Genomic DNA, 25,272 nt, shown 5'->3' with positions numbered 1-25,272 from the left:
ATTTGGCTTTGTTCAGCGTTCTGGATGGCTTTTAGACTCCCAGTTCCAATACTTCTGTTCTTGGTATGGAACGTATCTGAGGGAAGTCTTATTAAAAACTCTTCTTTACTGAAAATAGATTAAAAAAAAATTAAAGAAGAAAACTATTTTTTAAATTAAAAAATAATTCCACAGAACTAGCCAATCTTTTTTGAAAAAAAGAAAAGAAAAATATTTATATTAAAATATTAATAAATAAATAAAAAAGAAACAAATAAAAATTTAAAAACTTTTCTTTATTTCATGAGACCGAGAGGGCCTTATTGTCATCTGCACATATCTTGTTCCCTCAAAACTCTCTCTCTTTCTCTCTCTGTGGCACCAACACAGCGCAGAGTGCACAGATTACTATGACAGCCTTCCAGCTAACGAGTCCAATGAAAACCAGCCCCACTTCCAGGGTGTGACCGGCCTGCGGAACTTGGGCAACACGTGCTACATGAACGCCATCTTACAGTGCCTCTGCAGCATCTCGCCGCTGGTGGAGTACTTCCTCTCGGGAAAGTACATAACCGCTCTTCAAAAGTAAGGCCACGTCCAGTCCCTGCCGCCCCGCCCCCACCCCCAGTTCCCCACCAGCAGCAGCGAGGTTAGGGGAGGGACCCTCCGGGGTCCCTGTCAAGGACCCAACAAGTTGACAATGGCCTAGCTCCCCAGATCACGTATCTAGGGCAAATAAAGTGGGAAGGACGACCAAGAAATGAACGAAGCTCCATTTTTGGACTAATTCCCCATGCTCGAGTGATTAGGTGCCTTCTTTTTTGTGTGCGTGTGTGTGTGTGTGTGAGACAGAGTCTCACTATGTTGTCCTGGCTAGAGTGTCATGGCGTCAGCCTAGCTCACAGCAACCTCAAACTCCTGGGCTCAAGCGATCCCCCTGCCTCAGCCTCCCGAGCAGCTGGGACTATAGGCACGCGCCACCATCCCCGGCTATTTTTTTCTATATATATTTTTAGTTGTCCAGATAATTTATTTCTATTTTTAGTAGAGACGAGGGGTCTCACTCTTGTTCAGCTTGGTCTCGAACTCGTGAGCTCAAATGATCCACCCGCCTCGGCCTCCCAGAGTGCTAGGATTACAGATTTGAGCCACTGTGCCTGGCTCCTCATTTTTAGGTGCCTTCTTTTCATTAAATCAGCCAGAAACATGCCCCTTCCTTCTTCCAAGGGATTGCAGCGAGGTTGCCACTGCTTTCGCCTACCTGATGACAGACATGTGGCTTGGAGACTCAGACTGCGTCTCACCAGAGATATTTCGGTCAGCTCTTGGCAACCTCTACCCAGCGTTTATGAAAAAGACACAACAAGATGCTCAGGAATTCTTGATTTATGTCCTAAATGAACTACATGAGGCTCTGAAAAAGGTAAGTTGAGTTAATGACCTTAAAATCAAGCCTACAGCTTTAGAAGAAACTTCCACGTTTCGTTCTTTGTTCATTCAGTCAATAAATAGCCCACCCTTTGCCAAGTGCTGGGCTAAGTGTTGGAGTTACAATGAGAAGATTCAAGTTAGTATCTAAATGTATAGTTGTATTTACCAAACTTACTTATCATCAGAGACACCTGGGAAGATTTTGCAACATAGATTCTAAGGCACTTACTCCAGTATTATGAATTATTACAGACTGTCTGGGGGCTGTCTTCTAGAAAGCTCACTTGGCATTTCCAGTGGTCAGCCAGGTGTGGGAACCACTCACCTAGTTCCCTTTACAAATAAAATCTGCATGGACTACTTTGTAAAAGTGGAAATCACTTTTTTCAAATAAAAATATATTTCTCATGAGAAATAACATGTAGAAATTTACCACTTAAATTTTCTTGGCATAGCAAAACTTAGACTTATCAAAAAAAAAAAAAAATTTTTCTTGGCACCTACAAATCCATGAAAATGTTAATCTCGGTATTAGATTAAGAGACAGAGCTATATGCACTGTGAAGTTTCATCTTGATATCAGACATGCCTAACCTAAGGTCTTCATTGGATTAGGACATATGTTTTATTAAACAAGACATCACCATACGCCCGGTCGCAATAGCTCTTGCCTGTAATCCTAGCACTCTGGGAGGCCGAGGCAGGCGGATCGCTCAAGGTCAGGAGTTCAAAACCAGCCTGAGCAAGAATGAGACCCCGTCTCTACTATAAATAGAAAAAAATTAATTGGCGAACTAAAAATATATATAGAAAAAATTAGCCGGGCATGGTGGCGCATGCCTGTAGTCCCAGCTACTTGGAAGGCTGAGGCAGAAGGATCGCTCGAGCCTAGGAGCTTGAGGTTGCTGTGAGCTAGGCTGATGCCATGGCACTCTAGCCCAGGCAACAGAGTGTGACTCTGTCTCAAAAAAAAAAAAAAAAAAAGACATTACCAGTTACTCTAGAGGTTTATTTATGAAACTCACTGCCCTTAGCTTTGGTCTGAGACCCACAGTCCCTGAAGATACGTCCTTGGCTTTTAGGCAAATATCCTCGCGTTAATGTGACCTTACTGCGTACCTAATTTCCAGGACATGGTTAGCATGAAGATCACAAGCTGTAGCCATTAATCATTTTCAGTCTTCAGTTCCATTTTCATTGTTAGTAATAACAAGATATTCATGGCAATACTTTTTTTAGCCAGAGAAAACTGTGGTGGTCAGTAAAAATCACTTATGTCCTTATCTGCGGCCAACCCCAAATAAATGGCACTCTGGTTCCCAAGACCAAACTAGGAATGAGGGGCATTAAATTACTGTCAGGGTGGAAGACCTTGGCCACAAAGAGTGTGATGAAAGAAGTGAGCGAGGTGGAACGGTGGGCACAGCTCCAAATGAGAGCCGGCCGGGGAGCTCATACAGCTTCCAAATGTGTGTCTCCTCCTGAGACTCTGAAATCACTGAAAAGTCAGGGCGTGCTCCGGAAATGCTGTTCCCCAGTATGAGCTGGATTCAAACCAGGCCACAAGGCCAGTGAAATCAGGCTGCCTTGGAAATTTAAGATTTGCTGTTTTTAAGAAGTATTTTCTATAAACAGAAGGAGAAAAGGGTAGGGAATGTAACCTGAAAGGACTGGAGGGAGGAAAGATGGGGTTCCTTTGTTTTCCCTTTAGACCTGTTTGCAAGACCCCAAGCTAGCTAGCTCAACTGCTTACTGACCCTCTTTCCAGGAAAAACTGGCTCCAGGAACCTATATCACATTGGTCACGGGCTGTCAGCTTATGGGGCCGTGGACATGTGTTTTACCAAAGTTAGGGTGTTATCATTTCTCAGCTTCACTTAAAAAGGGAAATATCTGGCCGGGCGCGGTGGCTCACGCCTGTAATCCTAGCTCTCTGGGAGGCTGAGGCGGGAGGATTGCTCGAGGTCAGGAGTTCGAAACCAGCCTGAGCAAGAGCGAGACCCCGTCTCTACTATAAATGGAAAGAAATTAATTGGCCAACTAACATATATAGAAAAAATCAGCCGGGCATGGTGGCGCATGCCTGTAGTCCAAGCTACTTGGGAGGCGGAGGCAGGAGGATTGCTTGAGCCCGGGAGTTTGGGCAACAAATCGAGACTCTGTCTAAAAAAAAAAAAAAAAAAAATGGAAATATCTGAATTATAAGAAATCACACATGATATATACTCTTGAGAAGTTCCTACTGTATTTATTGTCTGAATTCAAAACCAAGTGGTTTCTGGTAGCAATGTATCATTCCAATGGAAAAAAAATTCAGTTATTCTATTAAAAAATTTTTTTCTGGTAACCAGTAGTTGATTTGGGGGGAATTTGTTCTTCGATTCAGTACCACCGAAGAAGATCGTATGAAAAAAGATCTACCCAGAGATGTTGCAGGAAGGTGATCACCAATGAGTCGTCCATCATCACCCGGCTGTTTGAAGGGCAGCTCAACTACAGCATCGTATGTCTAAAGTGTGAGAACTGCACCTACAAGAATGAAGTCTTCACCGTCCTGTCGCTCCCCATTCCATCCGAATATGAGTGTTCCCTTCAGGTAGGGATTCTCTCTCTGTGCCTGGATATGTTTGTCCTGCTCTACTCTCAGCCCGGGATTTTCTCAGGGTTGTGTTCTACATTACTTTTAGTATGAGAGGACTCACCCAAGTGCTTTACAACTTAAAAAAAAAAAAAAAAAAAAAGGAAGCCCATGATGACAGCATTTTTTTAAAAAGCAACATACTAGTCAAAAATTACTGTGAGTTCAGTTGTATTTCTAAATGGACCCAACAAAGCAGCCTTTCTGTAAAATTAGAAATATGTGTGGGGTTTATTGAGTCTATTGGTGCATGTAAGGAATTTATAATTTCTTGCAAAAACTTCATGGCCCTTCCTCACCCCAAAGGTCTGTAGGCTTAGACCGGAATTAGATATAAAAGATTCTGACTCAGTCTTTTTTTTTTTTTTTTTTTTTTGAGACAGAGTCTCACTCTGTTGCCTGGGCTAGTGAGAGTGACGTGGCATCAACCTAGCTCACAGCAACCTCAAACTCCTGGGCTCAAGCGATCCTCCTGCCTCAGCCTCCTGAGTAGCTGGGACTACAGGCCTGCGCCACCATGCTCGGCTAATTTTTTCCAGATATTTTTGGTTGGCCAATTAATTTCTTTCTATTTTTAATAGAGACGGGGGTTTCACTCTTGCTCAGGCTGGTTTCGAACTCCTGACCTTGAGCAATCCACCCGCCTCGGCCTCCCAGAGTGCTAGGATTACAGGCGTGAGCCACCACGCCCAGCCTGACTCTTAGTCTTGAGCTCTTATATTTTAGACTCAAACTGTGAAATGTATTGGGAAGAAAATGGAATCTAGTGCCTTAGTTTACTCTCTAATTTTCTTTATCACAATGCCAGAAGTGAATCTGTAACAGGGGGTGTGGGTATGGGGCGGGTGGCACTGGAAGGCAGGTGGCAATAAGTTTTCTTGTAGAATCATACACATTTATATTTTTCTTCCTAAAGTATGAAAGCAGATCTATTGCTTAAAATTTGTATATACAAGAACTGGATAACAGACCCCTACTACCTATTCAGCATCGGTCTTTGTTCTCGGATCATACTGCCAAAAATTGCTAGAAAAGGAATCCCATTCTTTGTGTTTATTTATTTTTTACAATGGATAAAAGACTTAAACCTAAGGAATCCCACTCTTTAAAAAGTGAGCTGCAGGCAGGTCTACTGATAACAAAATCTGCACTTACCTTCCTCTTTAGGTTAATGCTTTGCAAAAACCAGTGTGGCCTGGCCACACTGAGAATATCTCCTGCGGATCCGAGGTCTAATTTATTTCTGTTCTGCTGTCTTTATTATGGTCTACCCCAGAACCCTGAGATGGTTATTTTTTCAGTCACCAGATCACTTCAGTGATGAGACGAATAACATAGAGCAGCTGCCTGACTTCATTAGTGAAAATTGCAAAGCCAATACTATATTGAAATAAACCAGAAATGTTGAAATGCTGATTCATGAATTATCAGTGAGCAGTCAGTAGGCACTCAGACGCATTTCAGTAACTAGGTGAAAAAGAAGCACCTCCTTTATTGGTAGATTTCATACCTATCCAGGCTGCAGTTTGCAACTTCTGTATCTCCTGGATACAAAGTTTGTGTTTCCTGGACTTGTTGACTTTGAGAAAAGCACCAGGATGACATTTCCATAACTCTTTTCAAAGTTCTAACATAAAGAGACCCCAGGTTGCAGTTGATCCAGTTTGGTCACCAAATGCTTTTTTCCCTCTGCAGGACTGTCTCCAGTGTTTTTTTCAACAAGACACACTGACCTGGAACAACCAGATTCATTGCTCCTTTTGTGAAACCAAGCAAGAAACAGCTGTGAGGGCCAGTATTTCCAAAGCACCAAAAATAATTATTTTTCATTTAAAAAGGTAAGGATTTTGACATTTTGTGGATATTTCTGAACAGCTTTATTGAGATATAATTCACATGCTAAGAATTCACCCATTTAACATGTACAAGTCAATGGTATTTGGTGTGATACATTATTAATGTTTTCAAATTGTGATAAAAGTACACTGTATAACATAAAAACCTACCATTTTAGCAATTATGAGTATAAAATTCATTGGCATCAGTTATGCACAATGTTCTTCAATAATCACCACTATTTACAAAACTTTTTTGTCACCCCAGACAGAAACTCTGTAACCATTAATAACTTCACATGCCTTCTCTTTCGAGTCCCTGGCAACCTCTAATCTACTGTCTCTATAAATTTGCTTATTCTAGGTACCTCATAGAAGTGTAATCATACAGTGTTTGTCCTTTTTATCTGGCCTATTTCATTTAGCATAATGTTTTCAAGGTTCATCTATGTTGTAGCATGTACCAGAATTTCCTTTGTTTTGCTGGCTGAATATACCACATTGTGTGTATATGCCACACTTTATTTATCTACTCATTTATTTATGGACATTTGCATTTTCTACCTTTTGGCTATTGGGTGTAAGGCTTCAATGGCCCTTGGTATAAAAGTATCTGAGTCCTGCTTGCAATTCCTCTGAGTATAAATCTAGAAGTAAAATTGATGAGTCATATGGTAATTCTACCTTTTTTTTTGAGACAGAGTCTCACTCTGTCACCCGTGGCTAGGGTTCTGTGGCATCAGCCTAGCCCACAGCAACCTCAAACTCCTGGGCTCAAGCGATCCTCCCACCTCAGCCTTCCAGAGTGCTAAAATTACAGGCGTGAGCCACCACGCCCAGCCGTATGTGTAGGATTTTGAGGAGCTGCCAAACTTTTCCATAGCGGCTGCAACATTTCACATTCCCGTTGGTAATGTACGAAGGTTCCAGTTTCTCTGCATCTTCACCAACACTTGATATTTTCCATTTTATTGTTGTTTTTTAATAATAGCCACTCTAAAAGGACTTCAGTGGTATGTCATTGAGGTTTCAATTTGCATATTTACTTAATGACTAATGATGTTGAGCATCAAATTCCACTTGTTTGATGCTGGCATATAATATACTTTTTGTATATTAATCGTATCCTATTAATACAATCTTGCTATGATTGTTTGTTTATTGGTTCCAGGAGTCTTTTGGTTAATTCATTTAGATTTTCCACATAGGTGATCGTGTCATCTGCAAGCAAAGACAGTTTTATTTCTTCCTTCCTAATCTGTATACATTTTATTTCCTTTTCTTGTTTTATTGCATTAGCTAGGACTTCAAGTATGATGTTGAAGAGTAGTAGTGAGAGTGGACATCCTTGCCTTGTTCCTGATCTTAGTAGGAAAGCTTCTAATTATTCATCATTAAGTATGATGCTTAGCTGTAGATTATTTGTAGATATTCTTTATTAAGTTGAAGAAGTTCCCCTATATCCCTAGTCTATTGAGAGGTTTTTTTTTTTTATCATTAAGGGTGTTTGATTTTGCCAAATTCCTTTTCTATAACTACTGATATAATTGTGCGATTTTTGTTTTCTTTAGCCTAATGATGTGATGGATTTCATGAATTGAGTTTTTATATGTTGAACCAGGCTTGCATACCTGGGATAAATCCCACTTGGTCACAGTATATAATTCTTTTACACATTGTTGGATTCAATTTGCTAGTATTTTGTTAAGAATTTTTGCATCTATGCTTATGAGAGATATTGGTCTATAGTTTTCTTTTCTTGTAATGTCTTTGTCTGGTTTTAGTATTAGAGTAATGACCCTTTAGAATGAGTTAGGAAGTATTCCTTGCACTTCTAGCTTTTGAAAGAGATTGTAGAAAATTGGTATAATTTCTTCCTTAAATGTGTGGTAGAATTCACCAGTGAACCCATTTGGGCCTGGTGTTTTCTGTTTTGGAAGATTATTAATTATTAATTCAATTTCTTTAATAGACATAGGTCTATTCAAATTGTCTATTTCTTCTTGTGTGTTTTGGCAGACTGTGTCTTTCAAGGATTTAGTCTGCTTCATCTAGGTTATTAAATTTGTGGGCATAGAGTTATTCATGGTATTCCTTTTAATGTCCATGAGGTTTGTAGCTATGTGCCTTCTTTCATTTCTGATATCAGTGATTTGTGTCTGCTCTTTTTTCTTAGTCCTCGCTAGATGCTTACTGATTTTATTTATCTTTTTAAAGAACCAGCTTTTGGTTTTGTTGATTTTTCTCTATTGATTTCCTGTTTTTCACACTCATCTGCTCTAATTTATATTTATTTTCTCCAGATTACTTTGGATTTAATTTGATTTTCTTTTTCTAGTTTCCTAAAGTGGAAACGTAGATTATTGATTTTAGATCTTTATTCTTTTCTAATATATGCATTCAATGCTGTAAATTTCCCTCTAAGTATTGCTTTCACTGCACTCCACAAGTTTCGGTAAGTTATATTTTCATTTTCACTTAGTTCAAAATATTTTAAAATTCCTCTTGAGATTTCTTCCTTCAGTCACATGTTACTTAGAAGTGTGTTATTTAATCGCCATGTTGGGGATTTTCTAGTTATCTTTCTGTTATTGATTTTTAGTTTAATTCTATTGTGTGCTAAGAACAGAGATTGTACATTTTCTATTCTTTTAAATTTGTTAAAGTGTGTTTTATCACCTAGAATGTGGTGTATCTTGGTGAATGTTCCATGTGAGCTTGAGAAGAATGTGTATTCTGCTGTTGTCAGATGAAATAGTCTACAGATGTCAACCGAATATAGACTAATGGTGGTGTTGAGTTCAGTTATGTCCTTACTCATTTTATTGCCTGCTGGATCTGTCCATTTCTGTCAGAGAGGTATTGATGCCTCCAACTATAATAGTAGATTCATCTATTCCTCCTCACAGTTCTATTAGTTTTTCCTCATGTATTTTGATGGTCTGTTATTGGGCGCATACATGTTTTCTTTTTGTTTTTTTTGTTTTTGTTTTTGTTTGCCCGGGCTTTAGAGGAGGCGCATACATGTTAAGGATTGCTATGTCGTTTTAGAAAATTGAGTCCTTTGTCATCATGTAATGGTCCTCTTTGTCCTGGATAACTTTCCTTGTTTTGAAGACTGTTCTGTCTGAAATTGTTACAGCTGCTCCCACTTTCTTAGTGTTAGTGGCACGGAAAATGTCGGCGCCGGGACAAGCAGCCGCCTTCCTGTCGCTCCACATCTCCGAGGGCCAGCACTGTGCCTGGCCAGGTGGAGGGCACGCTGCTGGGGCCGGGCCACAGGGTGGAGCCGCCAGGGGCCCTGCAGTGCTGGAGTGCCCTGGGGCCGCCAGCCGCAGCCTGTTTCCAGCAGCAGCATTGCTTGCGTGATCCTGATTGGATAATTTTTGAATCCCACTGTTGTTGATTGGATGTTAAAGCTTGTTGCTGATTGGATGTTAAAGCTTGATGCTGATTGGATGTTAAAGCTTGTAGTTCATTGGACACTTTTTGAGCCCTGCCAAAGGTATAAAAGCAGGAGGAGAACAAGGAAGAGGGGTCTGAAGATCGGAAGACATCTGTAACACTTGCTGGGTTGAGCCTGCTGTGGACGAGTAGAGACTGTTCTCCTACTCTTCGTGTGCCACTCGGTTCTATCCCCGGTCAAGAGCTGTAACACTAGCTGTAACACCTTGCCGTGACATTAGCATGGTGTATTTTCCTCCATCCATTCACTTTTAGTCTCAATGTTTCTTTATATTTAAAGTAAGTTTCCCTTCCTGAATCATGTCACAGTCACCAATATAAAGAAAGAAAAAAATAAAGTAAGTTTCTTATACAGAACATATAGTTGAGTCATGTTTTTGATTCACTGTGACATGGTACATTTAGACCATTGACATTCCAAGTGATTGTTGATATAGTTAGGTTAATATCTACCATTATCTGTTACTGATTTCTATTTGTTGTCCTTGTTCTTTGTTCCTATTTCTGTCTTCTCTTTTTCTGCCTTTTGTGCTTTTATTTGAACATTTTAGATGATTCCATTTTCTCTCCTTCTCTAGTATGTCTATTATACTTTTTAAACTATTTTTAGTGGTTGCCCTAGAGTTTGCAATGTATGTTTGATGAACCCAGGTCTACTTTCAAATAACATTATACTGCTTCATGGGTAGTAAGAGTATATTATAATAACAAAATAATCCTAATTCCTCTCCCCATCCCTTATATCACTGTTATTCATTTCATTTATGTGTAAGGATGCATAAGAATATATATAATATATACATAAATATACATAATTGAATACATTGTTGCTATTATTTTGAACAAAGTCTTGTTAGATCAATTAATAAGAAAAATAAAAGTTTTAATTTACCTTTACTTATTCCTTCTTCAATACTCTGCCTTTCTTTATTAGACGTGAGCATTTGACCTATATCCTTTTACTTCTCTCTAAAGAACTTCTTTTAACATTTTTTTACAAGGCAGGTCTACTGACAAATTCCCTCAGTTTTTATTTGTCTGAGAAAGTCTTTATATCTCCTTAAGTTTTGAAGGATAATTCCACAGGGTACAGAATTCTAGGTTTGTGGCTTTTCCCCCTCTCAGCACTTTAAGAATTTCACTCCACTCTTTGTTTGCATGATTTCTGAGGAGGAGTTGAATGTAATTCTTATCTTTGCTCCTCTATAGGTAAGTTTCCCTACTCCCCACCAGCTTCTTTTAGGATTTTTTTCTTTATCTTTGATATTCTGCAGTTTGAAAATGGTATGCCTAGGTGTACTTTCCTGGCATTTATCTTGCTTGGTGTTCTCTGAGCTCCTTGAATGTGGTTTGGTGTCTGGCATTAATTTGGGGAAATTCTCAGTCATTATTGCTTCAAGTATTTCTTTTCTCCTTTCTCTCCTCTTGTTATTCCCATTACACCTATATTACTCCTTTGTAGTTGCCCTACAGTACTTGGATATTGTTCTGCTTTTTTCGGTCTTTTTTATCTTTGCTTTCCAGCTTTGAAGGTTTCTATTGAGATTCCTCAAGCTCAAAGAGTCTTTCTTCAGCTGTATCCAGTCTGCTAATGAGCCCATCAAAGGCATTCTTCATTTCTGTTATAGTGTTTTTGATCTCTAGCATTTCTTTTTGGTTCATTGTTATGATTTCCATGTCTCTGCTTACAATGGCCAGCTGTTCTTACATGCTGTCTACTTTATCCATTAGAGTCCTTAGCATGTTAATCAGTTGTAAATTATCACGTCCCTGCGCCATCTGGTTCTGATACTTACTCTGTCTCTTCAAACTGTGTTTTTTGCCTTTAGTATGCCTTGTGATTTTTTTTTCTTGGTAGCCAGATATGATGTACTGGGTAAAAGGAACTGCTGCAAATAGGCCTTAATGTGGTGGTAAGGTGAGGGGGGAGGGGAAGCACATTCTGTAGTCCTGTGATTAGGGCTCAATCTTCTAATGAGCCAATGCATCCAGACTGTGAACTTCACAAGTGCTTCTCAATCCTTCCACCCCACTTAGGGGAGACATGATGATTAGAGTGGGCTGAAGTTGGGTGTTTCCCTTCCCCCAGGTCAGCTGGGCTCTGATAAAACCCCGGCAGGTTGGGCTGTGGTTGACTAGTTTCTCCTGAGGGCAAACCTCGTTAAGGAGAGCAGAGTGCTCTGGCATATTTCAAAATGGCTCCTTTCCCCTTCCTTCTACCAGAAAGATGAGGGCATTTTTTTTCTGACATTTACTGTGATAACTGATTAGGCTCCTGGAGGCAAAACATACAAAAGTGTGTGGGTCCTCTGTGACTAGGTCCTCTGCAGTTTTTAACTCTCAGGCTTGTCCACACTGAGCCTCCAGTGATTCATCAGTTACAGTTCTGGTTTTCCTACCTACACACAGTGGTTTCTGTAGAGGTTTCTGCTCAGTAGTTCTTGTTCTGGTAAGTTGTGATTCTCTATATATTTGTCTGTCTAATTTGGGAGACCATGGTTTGTCCTGTGACCTCACTTCTCTTCCACATCCAAGGGCTGTTGATTTTTCAGTTCAGCTTTTTACTTGTGACTTGTGGTTAGGACAGAACAGCGACTTCCAAATTCCTTACATGTGGAAGTGGAAGCCAGAAGTCTCTCATTGTTTTTGGTGTTCAAATTGTTCAAAATTGGCCAGTTGGGAGCTCCTTCAAACCAGCTCCTGTGACCTCATGAATTTATTAAAGTATATTTACATAAAATTTATCCTTTTTAGGTGTATAGTTTTATTAATTTTGATAAATGCATGCAGTCATGTACCCACTACAACCAGCATGTAGGCTGTTTTCATCACCCCAGAAAGTTCTCTCATGCTCCTTTATAATCATTCCCCTCTGTCATACTAAGCCTCTGGAAATTGCTGATCTGATTTTCATCCTCATAGTTTTGTCTTTTCCAGAATGCCCTATGTGATACTACATAGAACCTTTTGGGTTTGGCTTCTTTCACTTAGCACACAGCTTTTTTTTTTTTTTTTTTGAGACAGAGTCTCGCTTTGTTGCCCAGGCTAGAGTGAGTGCCGTGGCATCAGCCTAGCTCACAGCAACCTCAAACTCCTGGGCTCGAGTGATCCTTCTGCCTCAGCCTCCCGGGTAGCTGGGACTACAGGCATGCGCCACCATGCCCGGCTAATTTTTTCTATATATATCAGTTGGCCAATTAATTTCTTTCTATTTATAGTAGAGACGGGGTCTCGCATAGTAGAGACGGGGTCTCGCTCTTGCTCAGGCTGGTTTTGAACTCCTGACCTTGAGCAATCCGCCCGCCTCGGCCTCCCAAGAGCTAGGATTACAGGCGTGAGCCACAGCGCCCGGCCCTAGCACACAGCTTTTGAGATTAACCCATGTTGTTGCATGTATTAGTTCTTTCCTTTTTTTTTTTTTTTTTTTTTTTTTGAGACAGAGTCTCACTTTTGTTGCCCTGGCTAGAGTGAGTGCCGTGGCGTCAGCCTAGCTCACAGCAACCTCAATCTTCTGGGCTCAAGTGATCCTCCTGCCTCAGCCTTCCAAGTAGCTGGGACTACAGGCATGCGCCACCATGCCCAGCTAATTTTTTGTATATATATATTTTTTAGTTGGTCAATTAATTTCTTTCTATTTTTAGTAGAGACGGGGTCTCGCTCAGGATGGTTTCAAACTCCCAACCTCGAGCAATCCACCCGCCTCAGCCTCCCAGAGAGCTAGGATTACAGGCGTGAGACGCCGCTTGGCCAGTTCTTTCCTTTTTATTTATGTTAGTCCCTTAGGTTTTGTGAGCAAGGTTTCTTGTTTTCTGGCACAAGAATATCTCAGGCTCACCTACTAATTCCCTGTCTCATACCTAAATCAACCATTTTCCCAAAACAAACATAATTTAAAAAGCTCTTGATTCTGATATGAGCCTGGATTTGGGAACTTCTGATTAATATGACAATACAGAACATGAAAGATTTTCACAAAATTTTCTTATTAAAACTTTATCTTAAAACCTCAGACCTTGAAAACAGGACATTGTCAAGACACCATGTGCTAAAATCAAGACAGAAGGAAAAGCCAGGCCAGCTTGATTAGAAGGAGAAGTCTCAGTTGGAGCACAGTCCTCAGGAAGTTAGCAATAGGGTTTCCACTGCCCCCTATCCGAGCTTGCTCATCCCGTTCTTTTTTTCCCCCCATTAGATTTGATTTAGCTTGAATCTACACCATCTCACTCCCTGACTCAAATTCCTGGCCCGCTCCACCCTCGGTTTTGGTGAGGCTTATGAATGTGGTGTTTCTAAATATATTTAGATATGAAAAAAGTAATTTATCTACAGGTCTGTGCCAAATAATATTTCCAAGAAATTACTTTTAACTGTACTTGGAATTTACCAAAGTACGTAGACTTCATTCATAAGTGGGTTCACAAGCTTACTTCGTATTTCACACATTTATTATTTCCCCAGGTTCGACATTCAGGGTACGATGAAAAGGAAGCTGAGAACAGATATTCATTACCCACTCACTAACTTGGACCTCACTCCTTACATTTGTCCAATTTTCCGGAAACATCCTAAATACAACCTATGTGCAGTGGTGGTGAGTAAAATACTAAAATACTATTTAAAGGAACACAATTCTAAAGAAAACTCTAGAATTATGTGCTTGAATTCCTACTCCTTCTATCTCTCCCTGACTTCTGTACCTTACTTTAAAAAACAGAATATAGAGCCGGGAAAAGCCCTGCTTTGACCTAGAACAGTAGAGCAGCAAAAAAATAAAATGTCCTGGTCACTGCTTCCTCCCTTCCCCCCCCCCTCAGTGGCTATTTCAGATCTAGGGACATTTGCAAGTTGTGCTTCTAGAGGCAGCAACAGAAGTTGGTTCCAGTAGCTTTATGTTGAATAATCATGAACCACTCTGTGGCCAAAGCCCCAAATCACTAGTTAAATACGTGGTCACCGTTGCAAGATTCAATGCATGTGTGCAGCTAGCCCTAGAAAAACTCTGGAGGTCCCTTTGGCTCTAAGTCAGCTGTGATCCATGAGGACTCCCTGAAGGAAGAAAGTGTGGAGTATAATTCAAACCCAATCACCAGAACTTCTCATATCAACCACCCCCCAGAAGCAAGGCATTCTCTAGGTTTCTGCTCTGGATCATGGTGTTAAAGATCTGTTTCATAATGCACTCAGGTTTCAGGTTGTACCTGGAGGTCCAGTTGTGCTATGTCAGAAGCATGAGGCTCCCGCCAGAGCCCTCTGATACACGAGTCTAATTTGCCTATTCAGCTTATTGTTGAATGAATATATTCTAATATGCTAATATTCCCAATGGTCTTCCTCATTAGCATCTCTCAGAACTATACCTCCACACATTTAAAAATGATCACTTTTCTAATTTTTCTTTTTCTTTTTCTTTTTTTTTTGAGACAGAGTCTCACTTTATTGCCCAGGCTAGAGTGAGTGCTGTGGTGTCAGCCTAGCTCACAGCAACCTCAGACTCCTGGGCTCAAGCAATCCTGCTGCCTCAGCCTCCCCAGTAGCTGGGACTATAGGCATGCACCACTATGCCCGGCTAATTTTTTTTTTTCTGTATGTATTAGTTGGCCAATTAATTTCTTTCTATTTATAGTAGAGACAGGGTCTCGCTCTTGTTCAGGTTGGTTTCGAACTCCTGACCTCAAGCAATCCGCCCTCCTCGGCCTCCCAAAGTGCTAGTATTACAGATATGAGCCACCATGCCCAGCCTCTAATTTTTCTTTTCACTTCAAGCTACCTCCTTTCCAACTCACCCTGCTCCAAAATATGATTTTTGTTTTCTCACTCCCCTGCTTGGGAATCTACAGTGGCATTCTCTTCTCTTGTCATTTCAAATATACCTCTTAAATGAATTCCAAAATAGGACAAGAACTGCCTCCCCTATATTTTACTCTTTTAATTTCTCATTATAGGTGTTTCTGCTTTTAGAAAATCCAAATAATAGAAAGCTAAATTTATATGAAAAAACTGTAATTATTTGCATTAGGAAAAGATATATATTTATGTAAAAACAGTCACTCAACGCCTGGATCGGTGGCTCACGCCTGTAATCCTAGCACTCTGGGAGGCCGAGGCAGGTGGATTGCTCAAGGTCAGGAGTCCAAAACCAGCCTGAGCAAGAGCGAGACCCCATCTCTACTATAAATAGAAAGAAATTAATTGGCCAACTAAACATATATATATAAAAAAAAAATTAGCCGGGCATGGTGGCGCATACCTGTAGTCCCAGCTACTCGGGAGGCTGAGGTAGAAAGATCGCTTGAGCCCAGGAGTTTGAGGTTGCTGTGAGCTAGGCTGACGCCACGGCACTCACTCTAGCCTGGGTAACAAAAGTGAGACTCTGTCTCAAAAAAAAAAAAAAAAAAGAGTCACCCAAGCCTCCTATAAATTATTAGTCCTTTTAGTAACTAAATAATTATGAGTTAATTGAGGGACCAGAGAGAGAAATATATGTAGAATTTACTGCAAATTGATGATTCATCAGAGATAAGAACTAAGCATCTTTGAAATTGTGGCATATGACAGTAGGGAAACAACCATGCTAGAGCTTTGCTACTCAAGGTACAGTCCGAGGAGAGCTGTAGCATTGGTACCATGTGTTAAAAATAAAGACTCTCAGGCCGGGCGCTGTGGCTCACGCCTGTAATCCTAGCTCTTGGGAGGCTGAGGCGGGTGGATTGCTCAAGGTCAGGAGTTCAAAACCAGCCTGAGCAAGAGCGAGACCCATCTCTACTATAAATAGAAAGAAATTAATTGGCCAACTGATATATATATAAAAAATTAGCCGGGCATGGTGGTGCATGCCTGTAGTCCCAGCTACTCGGGAGGCTGAGGCAGAAGGATCACTCAAGCCCAGGAGTTTGAGGTTGCTGTGAGCTAGGCTGACGCCACGGCACTCACTCTAGCCTGGACAACAAAGCGAGACTCTGTCTCAAAAAAAAAAAAAATAAAATAAAAAAAAAATAAAGACTCTCAGACCCAGACCCAGGCTTGCTGACTTAGAGTGTGCGTTTTAGCTAGAGCCCTGTGTGATTTGTGTGCATACTGAAGTTTGAGAAGTGTACATCTAGACTAGAAGGGAAGGATACCTCTGCATTGTCCTTGAGAGATTTATCCAGGCCGGGCGCGGTGGCTCACGCCTGTAATCCTAGCACTTTGGGAGGCCAAGGCCGGCCGAACACTCAAGGTCAGGAGTTAAAACCAGCCTGAGCAAGAGCAAGACCCCATCTCTACTAAAAATAGAAAGAAATTAATTGGCCAACTAAAAATATATAGACAAAATTAGCCGGGCATGGTGGCACATGCCTGTAGTCCCAGCTACTTGGGAGGCTGAGGCAGGAGGATCGCTCGAGCCCAGGAGTTTGAGGTTGCTGTGAGCTAGGGTGCTGCCATGTCACTCTAGCTCGGGCAACAAAGTGAGACTCTGTCTCGGAAAAAAAAGAAAATGAAAAAAGAGATTTATCCAGCCTTTGCGTGAGCCCTTCAAGAGTTTACTGCTTTTCAAGGCAGTCCCTCTATCTGCCAGAGAGTTTGATTTATTTTACACACACTTATATAGTGCTTGGTATGTAACAGGCAATGTTCTAAGCACTTTACAAAAATCAACAATTTAATCCTTATTATAGCCCCATGAGGCAGGCACTATTATTGTCCCCATTTTATAGAATGGAAACAGACACAGGGAAGTTGAATAATTTGCCCCAAATTATACTGCCAACGAAGAGCAAAGCCAAGATGTAGACCCAGGCAGACAAGCTCCAAACCGTCCTGCTTACAATTACTACATTCATTCTGCCTCGGACTGCTAAGCACATCTCTGTAATACTGAACCCAAATCTACCTTCCTTCTTGTAATTTCTTCCTGTTTGTCCCAGTTCTGTCCTCAGAAGCAGTAATATTAATATATGTGTGGCTTCTAGCTAAATGCTTGTGCATATATATTAGCCAAGCAGTACACCCTTTTTTTCTTATACATGATGTTCCTTCAAATATTTGAAAATAGCAATCACACTAACAATATTTAGTTGCTTCAACCTTCCTCAAATTATTGGTTTCTAGAAAGACTGTTTAAACATTATAAATATTCCAGGCACAGAAAATTGAATAGAGTAAGTATTCACATTGCTCTTAACCTATGTTAAGAAATAAAATATTGCAGATAAAATCAAAGCCCCCTGTGTATCTTTAATGATCCTGCTTCTCTCCTCCATTCCCTGGTGTAACCATTACCCAGAATTAGGTGTGTATTATTCCTGTATATTCTTTTCCACAGTGTATGCATCTATACCCACTAGGCAGTGTTATTTTACATGTCTCATATATCTGGTATCATGTCCTCCTTTAAATGCTTTTTTCTAGCCGGGTGCAGTGGCTCACGCCTGTAATCCTAGCACTCTGGGAGGCCGAGGCGGGCGGATTGCTCGAGGTCAGGAATTCAAAACCAGCCTGAGCAAGAGCGAGACCCCCGTCTCTACTATAAATAGAAAGAAATTAATTGGCCAACTAATATATATAGAAAAACTTAACCGGGTATGGTGGCACATGCCTGTAGTCCCAGCTCCACAGGAGGCTGAGGCAGGAGGATCGCTTGAGCCCAGGAGTTTGAGGTTGCTGTGAGCTAGGCTGACGCCCTGGTACTCACTCTAGCCTGGGTAACAAAGCGAGACTCTTTCTCAAAAAAAAAAAAAAAAGAAAATGCTTTTTTCCCCTCAATGTTAATGATATTAATCTATGTTGATATATTAGCTTTTTAATATTTTAATATTATTATTATTATTATTTTTTTTGAGACAGAGTCTCGCTTTGTTGTCCAGGCTAGAGTGAGTGCCGTGGCGTCAGCCTAGCTCACAGCAACCTCAAACTCCTGGGCTTGAGTGATCCTTCTGCCTCAGCCTCCCGAGTAGCTGGGACTACAGGCATGCACCACCATGCCCGGCTAATTTTTTATATATATATCAGTTGGCCAATTAATTTCTTTCTATTTATAGTAGAGATGGGTCTCGCTCTTGCTCAGGCTGGTTTTGAACTCCTGACCTCTAGCAATCCGCCCGCCTCGGCCTCCCAGAGAGCTAGGATTACAGGCGTGAACCACCGCGCCCGGCCTAATATTATTTTTAATTGACAAATTATAACTGTCTACATTAATGAGATACAATGTGATGTTTTGCTACATGTATACAATGTGGGATGATTAAATCAAGTTAACATATCCATTAACTCTACTAATCATTTTTCATGGTAAGAGATTTGAAATTTATTCCTAGCTATTTTGAAATACGTAATATGCTTTATTGACTATAAAATAATTGACTAGTTTTATAGTCACTCTCCTGTGCAATACATTTCAAAAACTTATTCCTCCTGTCTAATTGAATCTTTGTACCCTTTGACCAACAACTCCTTTTTTTTTTTGTTTTTTGAGACAGAGTCTCACTTTGTTGCCCAGGCTAGAGTGAGTGCCGTGGCGTCAGCCTAGCTCACAGCAACCTCAAACTCCTGGGCTCAAGCAATCCTCCTGCCTCAGCCTCCCGAGTAGCTGGGACTACAGGCATGAACCACCATGCCTGGCTAATATTTTCTATATATATTAGTTGGCCAATTAATTTCTTTCTATTTATAGTAGAGATGGGGTCTGGCTCTTGCTCAGGCTGGTTTTGAACTCCTGACCTCGAGCAATCTGCCTCGGCCTCCCAGAGTGCTAGGATTACAGGTGTGAGCCACCGCGCTGGGCCTGACCAACAACTCTTCATTCCTCGCTCCCCCCTCCCCCCCCAGCCTCTGGTAACCACTATTCTACTCTCTTCTTCAAGGAGGTCGACTTTTTTAGATTCCACATATAAGTGAGATCACAGAGTATTTGTCTTTCTGTGCCTGGTTTATTTCACTTAGCATACTATCCTCCAGGTTCATCTATGTGGTCACAAATGACAGAATTTCCTTCTTTTTAAAGACTGAATGGTATTCCATTGTGTATATATACCACATTTTCTTTATCCTTTTATCCACTGATGGACACTTAGGTTGATTCCCTATCTTGGCTATTGTGTCTAATGCTACAGTGAACATGGGAGTGTGGATACCTCTTCAACATATTTATTTCAATTCCTTTGGATATATACACAGAAGTAGGATTGCTGGATCATATGGAGCTCTATTTTTAGATTTTTGAGGAAACTCCATGCCATTTTCCTTAATGGCTATACTAATTTACATTCCCACCAACAGCGTACAAGGGTTCCTTTTCTCCACATCCTGGCCAACACTTATCTTTCATCTTTTTGATAATTGCCATTCTTGCAGGTATGAGGTGATATCCCATTGTGGTTTGAATTTACATTTCCCTAATATTAAATGGTGTTGAGCATTTTTTCATGAACCTCTTGGCCATTTGTATGTCTTCTTTTAAGAAATGTCTGTTCAGGTTCTTTGCCTATTTTTTTAATCTGGTTATTTGTTTTCTTGCTATTGGATTGTTTGAGTTCCTTATAGTTTTTGGATATAAACCCTTTATCACATGTATTGTTTGTAAATATATTATCCCATTCTGTGGGTTATCTCTTTGTTTTGTTTCATATGCTGTACAGAAGCTTTTATCTTGAGGCAATCTTTTCTATTTTTGCTTTTGTTGCCTGTTCTTTTGTTACCATATCCAAAAATTCATTGCCCAGATTAATGTTGTAGAGATTTTCTCTTACTGTTTTCTCCTAGTAGTTTTACAGTTTCATGTCTTATATTTGTCTCTAATTCATTGAGTTGATTTTTTTTTTTTTGAGACAGAGTCTCACTTCTGTTGCCCAGGCTAGAGTGCCGTGGCGTCAGCTTAGCTCCCTCAAACTCCTGGGCTCAAGTGCTCCTCCTGCCTCAGCCTCCTGAGTAGCTGGGACTACCGGCTTGCACCACCATGCCTGGCTAATTTTTCTAATTTTAGTAGACACTAAAAATAGTCTCTTGCTCGGGGTCAGCTTTTGCTCAGGCTGGTTTCGAACTCCTGACTTCGAGCAATCCTCCCGCCTCGGCCTCCAAGAGTGTTAGGATTACAGGTGTGAGCCACCGTGCCCAGCCTTAACTTTAATTGTATACAAAAACTACACTTTTTCTCCCCCCACCCCATTTTATGATTTTGATGTCAAAATTTACATCTTTCTGTAATTTAGTAGATACGTTAACTTTAGTACATTCATTTTAGCTGCTTTTAATCAATTATATAAATATCACTTCTGTTGCTGGGCAGTTGTTTAAAATATTTTGCTTTTATTTTTTATTTATTTATTTATTTTGTTTATTTTTTTAGGGCCTCTTCTTGGTAATATTTTGCTTTTAGAAACAGTTTTGTAGAATGCATTGTAATGTGCTAACACATGAAACTTGTTTTTGTGTATGTGTGTGCTTTTCCAGACCACACTTAGAGAATTAGTCCTAAATCTCTTTTTTTTTTTTTTTTTTTTTGAGACAGAGTCTCACTTTGTTGTCCAGGCTAGAGTGAGTGCCGTGGCGTCAGCCTAGCTCACAGCAACCTCAAACTCCTGGGCTCAAGGGATCCTCCTGCCTCAGCCTCCCGAGTAGCTGGGACTACAGGCATGTGCCACCATGCCCGGCTAATTTTTTATATATATATCAGTTGGCCAATTAATTTCTTTCTATTTATAGTAGAGACGGGGTCTCGCTCTTGCTCAGGCTGGTTTTGAACTCCTGACCTTGAGCAATCCGCCCGCCTCGGCCTCCCAAGAGCTAGGATTACAGGCGTGAGCCACAGCGCCCGGCCTAAATCTCTTTTTTATTAATGTAGCAAACTATATCAATTGACTTACTACTCAATTTTTTTTTTGACAAAAGATGTTTTAAAGTTTTTTATATTTATTATTACAATTAAGAGATTAATCTATAATTTTCTTTTGTCATACTGTCCTTTTCTGTTTTGGGGAAACAGAACAGCCTTATTCTATCTAGCCTCATAAAATGAATTTGTCACCCTTTTCTATTCTCTGGCACAATTTGTGTAAGATGAAAATAATCAATCTCTTAAAAATCTAGTAGAATTAAACAGGAAACCATCTGGTACTAGAATTTTTTTTTTCTTGGTAGATTTTAAAATATTGACTCAATTGCTTTTGCCATTTGGGTCTTTTAATTAAGGATTTCTGTTTCTTCATTTTCTAAAAAATAAAATTTTTATTGAAATTAAAACATACATAGAGAAAAGTGCACAAACCATGAGTCTAAAACTTACTGACTTTTTGAGTGAACATACCCATGTAACTAGAACACAGTTTGAATGGAATAATACTACCAGCACCCTAACAACCCTTGTACACCCTTTGAGTCCTATAAACCACTGACTTTTAATAGGATAGACTTTTTTTGCCTGCTTGTGCTTTATATAAATGGAATCATATTATGTACTCTTTTGTGTCTGGCTTTCCTCACTCAAAATTATGCAATATTCACCCATGTTTTTGCTGTATAGTATTCCATTGTGTGAAAAATACCATAATTTAGTAATTCATTCTGCTCAGGGGCTTTTGGGTTAGCTCTTGATTATTACAAAGAGTGTTGCTATGAACATTCTTTGATGGTGAACATGTGTGCACAGTTCTTTTGGGTATATACCTAAGAGTGAACTACTAGTTCAAGAGTATGCATATGTCTAGCTTTAGTAACTCCTACTCAGATGGTTTTCCACAGTGATTGTACTAATTCATACCCCATCAGCAGTGATTCAAAGTTTCAGTTGCCTTAAATCCTTGTTAACACTTGGTAGGTAGTCTTTTGATTTGGCCGTTCTGGTTGCCTACATGGTAGCATGGCCTTGTGGTTTAAATATCTACTTAAATTGGAATATTTTCTTTTGTGAAATGGCTAAACAAATCTTGCCCATTTTCGTATTTTGCCTGTCTTTCTCTTATTGTAATTCTTTATAAATGTTGGATATATATTTTTAAATTATCTTCTCTCTATGGTTTGATTTTTTTTCCCTCTCTTAATGGTGAATTTTAGTGAACAATTTTAATTTTAAGGTCCTTTTTGATCAATTTATTTTTCTTTATTGTCTGTGAGGGCTTTTGTGTTCTGGTTTTTTTGTTTGTTTTTTAAAGAGATGGGGATTTCGGCTGGGCGCGGTGGCTCACGCCTGTAATCCTAGCTCTCTGGGAGGCCGAGGCGGGTGGATTGCTAGAGGTCAGGAGTTCGAAACCAGCCTGAGCAAGAGCGAGACCCCGTCTCTACTATAAATAGAAAGAAATTAATTGGCCAACTAATACATATAGAAAAAAAAAAAAGCCGGGCATGGTGGCACATGCCTGTAGTCCCAGCTACTTGGGAGGCTGAGGCAGGAGGATTGCTTGAGCCAGGAGTTTGAGGTTGCTGTGAGCTAGGCTGACGCCACGGCACTCACTCTAGCCTGGGCAACAAAGTGAGACTCTGTCTCAAAAAAAAAAAAAAAAAAGAGATGGGGATTTCTATGTTGCACAACCTCCCAAGTAGCTGGGACTATGGGCTTGTGCCAACATATGTGGCACGTTTTTTTTTTTTTTTTTTTTTGAGACAAAGTCTCACTTTGTTGCCCAGGCTAGAGTGAGTGCCATGGCGTCAGCCTAGCTCACAGCAACCTCAATCTCCTGGGCTCAAGCGATCCTCCTGCCTCAGCCTCCCGAGTATCTGGGACTACAGGCATATGCCACCATGCCCGGCTAATTTTTTCTATATATATTAGTTGGCCAATTAATTTCTTTCTATTTATAGTAGAGATAGGGTCTCGCTCCTGCTCAGGCTGGTTTCGAACTCCTGAGCTCAAACGATCCGCCCGCCTCGGCCTCCCAGAGAGCTAGGATTACAGGCGTGAGCCACTGTGCCCGGCTGGCATGTTCTTTTTAAGAGACATTTGTCTACCCTGAAGATCATTAAGACATTCACTTATATTATCTTGGAAAAACTTTGTTTTACTCTAACATGGTTTTTAAATTGTTTTCCCTGAAATTGTCCATTTTTCATATTTTCAAATTTATTGGCATAAAGTTGCTCGTGTTATTCCCTTGGTATTTAAAAATCTCTATTCTCCCTTTGTTCATTTTTTAAAAATTTTAAAGTATTAAGGGGGTACAAATGTTTTTGGTTATATGGATCACTTTGTAATGCTTGAGCCACGGCTGTAGGTGTGCCCATCACCTTAGTAGTGTTCCTTGTACCCATTAGGGAGATTTTTGCCCCCCTCTCTACATCTCTCATGCTTCAATTCCACTATGTTTTAATATTCCTCTGTGCACGTGTGCTCATTGGTTAGTTCCAGTCATTCTTAATATTATCTGTGTCTAATCTCTTTTTCTTGATCCCAAAGGTTTATCTATTTTATTAGTCATGTGAAAGAACCAGCTGTGGTTTTGATTCTATAATTTCATTATGTTCTTGTTTATTAATTTTTGCTCTTTATTTCCTTTCTTTGAATTGTGTTTTGATCTACTTGTTACTTAGAGGTGCATTTAAAAAATTCCGAACATGATCTTTTTGTTATTCATTATTACTCATTTAGAACCTCATTGCATTCTTGTCAGAAAATATGGTTAATATGCTGTTCATTCTTTAGTACTTAATTTTTGACCTAGTTCTATATGTTCCTGAAAATAACTTTTAGGTTTAGGGCTCCATATGACATTAAATATAACCTACTGTGTTATTCAAATATTATATACTATTAAGCTTTTGCTTGCTTTTAAAAAATTAATAACTGAAAGATATGTTAAAATATTGTGATTTTTGTCAATATTTCAGTAATTTTAATTTATATAATTCAAATGTGCATTGCAATTTTATATCTTTCTAGTAAAGTGTTCCATTCTCATTATGGAGAGCCTTTTATCCTTGATCATGCGTTTTTCAGTTAGTCTTTCTAATCTAACCTCGATAAAACTATGTCAGCATTCTTTTTTATACAACTCACCATAGGTTGACCATTCTTTTGAATTATATTCTTTTTCTACCCTTTTCTTTTTCTCATAAATGTCATTATGTGATATTTGATGATAAATATAAAAACATATATAGGATATGTGGATGTTGTCTTAGTCCTTTCAGGCTGCTATAAAAAAATACCATATAGTTGGGTAGTTTACAAACAGGAGAAATTTCTTGCAGTTCTGGAGGCATTTTTTTCTGTTAAATGTCTTTAAATATACTTTGTTTGTAGTCTCTTTATTTGATAATTCTGTTATCTAAAGTCATTGGGGGGTTTAATGTTGCTATTTATTGCCTTCTGACTTTTACTTACAGTGAATTGTTTCCTTGTATATTGTTGTTATTTTGAGTTGTGAGCTCAACTTCATTGGGGTTTTATATGTGGATATCCCATCCAGCCTGAGTTAAGGTGTATCAATTCAGAAAGAGATTGCTTTCTGCCAAAACCCCAGAAATATTTTTCATATTCCTAGGATTCCCAGCCCACACAGGTAGAGTAAATTTGATTCCCAAAGTGGTGAGAAGGCAGGTCTGTGGTAAGCAATTCTCAGGAATAACTTTTATTCTCTGTATCCAGAGTCCAAGCTAACACAATCACTAGAGCAGGGGTTCTCAAACTACATGTGACCTGCCAAGGACATTTATCCGGCCCGCCAGGTGTTTTTTGCCACCGCTGCCTGTCCTGCTTAGCAGCCGACTCGTCCGGGGCCTGCAGTGCGCATGTGTGGAATGTGCCCGCACTCTCCAATGGCCCTCCAAAATGGTCTGAGGGACAGTGAACTAGCCCCCTGTTTAAAAAGTTTGAGGACCCCTGCACTAGAGGGTCCATTTGTTTCCTTTAGTTTATCCTTTCATTGAGAGTGAATCTCTTTAAAGGTCCTACCTTCAAATGTGGCTCTCAATCCACCTTCTCATCTTGCAGGGGCCCAAGACCTGTGTGACCTTTAAAAC

At 39.9% G+C, this 25,272-nt stretch overlaps 1 protein-coding gene across 1 annotated transcript in view; it reads left to right on the top strand.

The window, feature by feature from the left end:
- Positions 1–25,272, top strand: part of USP50 (ubiquitin specific peptidase 50) — a 31,587-nt gene that overhangs the window by 3,853 nt on the left and 2,462 nt on the right. Inside the window, exons 2-6 of the mRNA XM_076004360.1 lie at positions 370–564; positions 1,207–1,402; positions 3,797–4,006; positions 5,744–5,886; positions 13,807–13,939. Of these exons, the coding sequence (XP_075860475.1) occupies positions 370–564; positions 1,207–1,402; positions 3,797–4,006; positions 5,744–5,886; positions 13,807–13,939 (877 nt within the window). The remainder of the gene's footprint in view (positions 1–369; positions 565–1,206; positions 1,403–3,796; positions 4,007–5,743; positions 5,887–13,806; positions 13,940–25,272) is intronic.

The sequence above is a fragment of the Microcebus murinus genome, chromosome 6 (assembly GCF_040939455.1).
Source record: "Microcebus murinus isolate Inina chromosome 6, M.murinus_Inina_mat1.0, whole genome shotgun sequence".
NCBI classification, from domain to species: Eukaryota; Metazoa; Chordata; class Mammalia; order Primates; family Cheirogaleidae; genus Microcebus; species Microcebus murinus.
The sequence above is the reverse complement of the archived record's forward strand: the minus strand, read 5'-3'. Positions and strand labels throughout refer to the sequence as shown.